General features: G+C 37.2%; 1 protein-coding gene across 1 annotated transcript in view; it reads right to left on the bottom strand.

Annotated features, from left to right (window-relative positions):
- Positions 1 to 307: 307 nt before the first annotated feature.
- The window catches only part of INO80 (INO80 complex ATPase subunit), a 60,412-nt gene continuing 54,719 nt past the window's right edge, over positions 308 to 6,000 (bottom strand). The window contains exons 31-36 of the mRNA XM_015824712.1: positions 5,837 to 5,939; positions 5,099 to 5,187; positions 3,940 to 4,095; positions 2,957 to 3,116; positions 1,262 to 1,477; positions 308 to 700 (exon numbers count right to left, since the gene is read on the bottom strand). Of these exons, the coding sequence (XP_015680198.1) occupies positions 495 to 700; positions 1,262 to 1,477; positions 2,957 to 3,116; positions 3,940 to 4,095; positions 5,099 to 5,187; positions 5,837 to 5,939 (930 nt within the window). The 3' untranslated portion in view covers positions 308 to 494. The remainder of the gene's footprint in view (positions 701 to 1,261; positions 1,478 to 2,956; positions 3,117 to 3,939; positions 4,096 to 5,098; positions 5,188 to 5,836; positions 5,940 to 6,000) is intronic.

Raw genomic sequence — 6,000 nt, 5'->3', positions numbered from 1 at the left:
TTCCAAAAGACGCAGTGCGGAAGGTTCCTCTGAATCTACAGAGCACCTCCAAAGTTTATATGCTGATCTCTTTACTTTAAAACCAAGCTGGATTCCATGAAACCTGAAAGATGAGGGCAGAGGGTGCTGGTATGAGTAGGAATGAAGGGGGAGATCTTGCAGCCAGTCTCATATGGAAGTTGGATTCTTTCCCTGCATGATTTGTAAGATGCTACCAAAAAAAAAAAGAAAAGAAAAAAAGAAAAATCCTCAATGGAAAAGTTAAGCCCAAGCATCCCTGTGTCTCAGACCTTCTTCCTCACAATGCTGCAAAGGGTAGTAAATCTGGACTATGCATGAAAGTGCACATAAAACACCTCTTGACAAGTAGTGCAGTAATCTTCACACCCACATGGGATGAAAACAAGGCATCATCTATATACCCTTTTGCTGGTAGGCGTGGGCTACTTTGAAAGCCAATATGGACACATATAGGTTCCAGGGATTCAAAATTACTACCGCCCACCTGAAATATGGGCTCCTTTATATTGTTTTCGAATAGGGGTTTCTGGTGCCAAGGAGCTGGCTAAGCTTAAGTTCTTAGAGGATCCACAAACACTGTTTCCTTTGCTCAGGGAGGAAGAGGCGCTTGATAATCCAAAATCTGAAAGTCCAGCAGGTCGGATAAGTGGAGTCTGGAGAGGGCTACCTGAAGGCATACCTAGACGGAAAAAGAAAAGCACCACAAAGTAGTAGTAGTAGTAGTAGTAGTAGTAGTAGTAGTAGTAGTAGTAGTAACAACAATAAATACTTCCTCAACAGATTAGACCTGAAACATAACTATTTAAGTGAGCACAGTAGTAAACCTGCAGGCATGATAATTAACTAGGACTTTCAGTGAAAAGAAAGATAACTTCTAACATTTGGGGGAAAAAACAAAAAAAAACATGCAGATTTCAGAATAGTTAAGTGTGAGGCTTCTGAGCCCATTCATTTTAATGCAATTTTAAAAAAAATACCACAAAACAAAATGTGGTCTGTTCAACCATCATCTACCTCTGTGACATAAAATGTTATTGGTGCAAGGTGATTCCACAACGGGGGTGGCTTTCCAATAAAAAAAATGTGATAATAAAAACAAAGATATGGACTGGAAGACTAGGCAGTTGTACCCAACTGCATATTTCTCTGGAATCAAATGTAAATTTTATATGATATTAGGGATTCCTTCAGGAAGACATGATTGGGTCTCCTCTGATAACTCCACAAGAGCAGAGCCTACCTTTAGACACGTTGTAGCCATAGGCTGCATATGCTGCCGCTGAGGCAGCAGCTGCTCCTGCTTTAGCCCCCGCCATGGCAGCTGCACTTCCTGCAGTTGATTTTCGGCTCCGACCTTTTGTTGTACTTTTGGATCCATGGTTTGAACTTTTGGGCCGACCTCGACTTCTACTCGAATGACCTCTTCCTGTGACAGGCAAATCTTGTACTGAAATTCCTTAAGAAAAAAAAGAAAAGAAAATGTGTAAACATCTAGCACTATATCAGAACAGTTTCTAATAAGCATAATTAGATTTTCCTTTATGGATAAACAGTGTACACTTTATTAAAGATATGTCATTCTCCAAACCAGCTCCATTAGCAGATATACCACGTTCTTAGATAAGAACATATTTGTGACAAGAATGCTTCATTGCCTGCACTCTCTATTTCCATTATGAATTATTGTTAAATGTATAAGGACAGTGAACAAATGTCTTGCTTGCCCGAGTTATCACTGTAATATCTCATAATATTCCATAAATATTTTATATCAGCAGCTCAGCAGCCATCCCACCATTCCTTAATGTTATTCAAGACTTGTATTCAAAATTAATTAGTTCTGTGTATAAAAGCTTAGTCAGTCTGCTTAATAAGTGTAGACTTAAAAAAAATCCAAAATATGAATATTCTTTTCAAAAGAACAGGCTCAATAAAAATACTCTCTTTACTAACTTCTTATCTATACCAAGTCTCGGCTGCTATAAGTAACCCCCCATCCCCAAAATACTTAGGGCCATATCATGGCCCAATAAAGATACTGACCCAGATGTCCCGAGTTTCAAAAAGGGCAAATGCCACATTAGGAATCACTTGGAAAAGGACTGAAAATAAAATTACCAACACTGTCATGCCCTTAGACAAATCTCCAAATCTATGTGCACAGTTCTGGTTGTTTATTTGAGAAAGGAACTAACAGAGGTGGTCGGAGTATCGAAGAGGGAAACCAAACATGATCCAAGGAATTGACACTCCTTCCTGGTAAGAAAAGGCTACCATGGTTGGGCACTTCAGCTTAGTAAAAAAAGTTGGCTCAGCATATGATTGAGGTGTATAAAATCATACACAGCATGAGAAACAGGACAGGAAGAAGTGTTTTTTTTAATCTCCCCCCACCCCCCCGCCATTTAAAACATTTAGATTAGATGTTATTCAAGGAACAGCCCACAATAAGTAGATCAAATGGTATCTCAGATACAATATCTTCACTCATATATGCTCTCCTAGGACCCTATTATTCTTCTCATTAATGTATATGGCACTGCATTTGAAGAAAAAGAGTGATCTGGCAGAAGGCACCAATAATGTCTTGGCCAAGTTGAAGAATTAATACAGCTCCCACTTGTAAGTCACTGCAGACACTTGTATCAACTTCTGAATTTAATTTAAAAGCAAACAAAACTCAAGCATATAGAGAATTATTTAGGGCATACAATTTTACTGACCTAACATATTGGAATAAGACATTCTTTTCTGGATTGCCTCTTGCCCAATGTTTTGCAAATCTCAGAATAATATACAATGTATGGAATTCGCAACATGTATTCCTAGGCCAGGGGTAGGCAACCTCGGCTCTTTTATGACTCATGGACTTCAACTCCCAGAATTCCCGAGTCAGCACAGCTGGCCTAGGCCAAGGTTACAGATAAGTACTAACCATTCACATTGTCAGAGACAGAGCCGGTGATGGAAGCTGGGGAATTAGTAGCTCTTGACTGGGGTGCAGAAGATGCTGGATCATCTACAATTACAAGCATGTCATTGCTGCTCTCATCAGGGGGGATGGAACCCATGTGCAACTCACTGTTGATGGAAATCTAAATCATACACAAACAAAATCCTGTATGTTAGTTTAAATTACAGTAGTAAACGAAACATGCTTTCTCACAACACATGACTCAAAGCTTCTTGTAATGCCTCTGTTCCAAACATATACCTCTTGAGCGTCAAAGTTTTAGCCTAGTTTTGCTTTCATTAGGCACTAACTTGTACCTTCTTCTCAATGAACTTTACCTCCTACTTTCAAAGAACACAGATAAGCTATTTGGTCAGTTAACTGTATATGCTCTGTCTCTGACATTCACTATATTTGAGATGGGCAGCTTTATAAATGGGAAAAATAAATAAACAAATTCACTTCTGGAATGCCAAGAGGCCATAGCAACATAACTTACTTATACACCGCTTCATAGTACTTTGCAGCACTTTCTAAGCGATTTACAGGGTCCGTATATTGCCCCCCAAAATCTGGGTCCTCGTTTTACTGACCTTGGAAGGATGGAAGGCTGAACTCCTGGCAGTGGGCAAGAGTTAGCCTCCATACTGCATTCTGACCACTGCGCCACTACGGCCATGATGGTGCTTTCATAATGGTTCTCCCCGGATGGCGGGGGCTCACTACAGTGACTTATGTAAATCACACAATATGCATTCATCAGAAGATAAGCTAATGGGCTTGCTACCCATCACATATTCTATCACTCCTGCTTACCTTTGCTTTTGTTTCTTGTTTTCTGTTTCTTCCTAAACCGGCTGCATAAATGTTTATTCTATTACGTGTGAAATATATGCATTTTCTAATACATACAGATACCTGATAATACATTTATTTATGAAGTTGTTTCCTAAAGAGATCCTTACCTCACTGAAAGGGCTGGGCATGGCAGACTCTACACTAACAAAAGACTCATCACCATCAGCTGAAAGATTTGAATTATCTGCAGATGGAACAAACGGGACCACAAGATTGATGCCTTCTTTCCTTTTTCTCCCATCTAACTCATCTTCCTTCTTTTTCTGCAGTTAAATTAAAAAAAAAGAAATTATGAGGCTTGGAAATATACCAGAGTCCTAGAAATTAAGCTAACAATGTTCACCAACTCAATACAAAGCAGTAGGATTAAAAACAATATTGCCTAATATGTGACTTTCATATTAATTTAAGAGTCCTGGTGGATCAGACCAAATAATCCATCATGTCCCACATCCCATGCTGGGATGAGGTACTACTAGAAAACTTACTGATAGTCCATGAAAAAACAGACCTCAAATTTAATCCCTAGCAATTGTCCTTTGAGGGATATAACCTCTAAGTGTGAAAAAACTTGTATCATGATTATTAAGTACAGATAGTCCTCACTTAGCGCCCATTTGTTCAGCCACATTATTTTTCGCCTAACGACCACATCGCTTAGTGATGGAAATTCTGGTCCCAATTAGAATTGTTAAGCGAGGATTAATTACCTTGCCAGTTCCACATCTTTGATTATATTATATTATCATATAATTTACTATTACAATTAAGTTACATTATCTAACATGTTTTTTATAAAAATATTTGCATGAAAATAGCTGCACTTTTATAACAAGATACTTTATTTGCTAATGTAAAATTTTTAGTTAACTCTAAAGTTGGGCAAATTTTATTTAAGAAAAATTCCACTCAAAACAGAAAAATTGATCTTACTGATAAATCTTCCCCCACTCTCTCTTGCTGTCTTTAGATTACAGCATTAATCAAATTATAATGACCAGATACCCACCCCTTTCTATGAAGGAGTTTAGCCTTTTATAAATCTTGAGGTTTGAGTGCATGTGCAATACATGAAAAACAATGTTTTAAAAACTATTGGTGGTTTCCATCCCTTTGTGATTTTACATCAAAATATATTCTAGTTGAGTTGCTATTAAGTGCAAGCAAAAAATGAACCTGAATGGAACAGACAATATAAGCGTCTGAAGAGAAAAGTAACATTTAATGCTATAAATATAAGCAATGGAGAAGGAATATTCAAAATACCTTTTCAGCATACTTTTCCCTTTTACGTTTACGCTCTTTGACACGATTTGTTTCTTCCTGTTGCCGTTTCTCCTCTTGACGTTGACGCACTGTGTTAAGAAATATAGGAAAAGATCATAAACAGCACAGATGCAAATATAATTGTAAAATATTAGAACACAGTTTAATGTTTACAAAGCAGGTCTGTATTAGTTCTTTAACTGCAATTATTTATCCTGGTTCTTTAACTACATCCCTTTCAAACATAGCACATCCCTTCCTCCAAGAAAATGTTTGAATTAGCTGATATGAGATGCAAAATGCGTCTCATATAAACATTTACCAATATGCAAATGATAGAATGGAATTATAGTGACAGTCTTTTTCTTGCTACAGTATTCTTGGTTTAATTATAAATGAAAAACTGTTATTTGTTCTGTTTTTAAATGTTTTAAAGGAGAAAAACGCCAATTTTCATGTAAGAATCATTCTTGCTGTATTGCATTGTTAAGTTTTAGCTAGATAAGGAGCAGCAGCAGCAAATGTCCTCCTTTTTCTCACATTCTGTTTCAAACGTAGAATTTTTCCATGGTAGTGCTTGAATGCATATTGTGATCAAATGCCAAAATAAGATTTAACTTTGCAGCAAATTAAAGACAAATTAATCCACCTCAAATTCTAGTACTTGTTCAAAACACTAAGCAAAAACAGCAACATTGTCATGCAGATGTGTTAGATAGGAAAGAGGATTTAGCATACATTTTTTTTCAAGTTCCTCATCATCCAAAAGTAGACTAACAACTTCCTTTGGTTTCAAGGTGTCTGGTTTGAAATTGCCACCCGAAATCACCATTCTTTGAATCTAAAAAAAGAACCCAGGGTATTAATATTGGAGACAGTGCTTATTTAGAGACCACAACAGA

The sequence above is a fragment of the Protobothrops mucrosquamatus genome, unplaced genomic scaffold (assembly GCF_001527695.2).
Source record: "Protobothrops mucrosquamatus isolate PMUCROS unplaced genomic scaffold, P.Mucros_1.0 scaffold_1, whole genome shotgun sequence".
Taxonomy (NCBI): Eukaryota; Metazoa; Chordata; class Lepidosauria; order Squamata; family Viperidae; genus Protobothrops; species Protobothrops mucrosquamatus.
The sequence above is the reverse complement of the archived record's forward strand: the minus strand, read 5'-3'. Positions and strand labels throughout refer to the sequence as shown.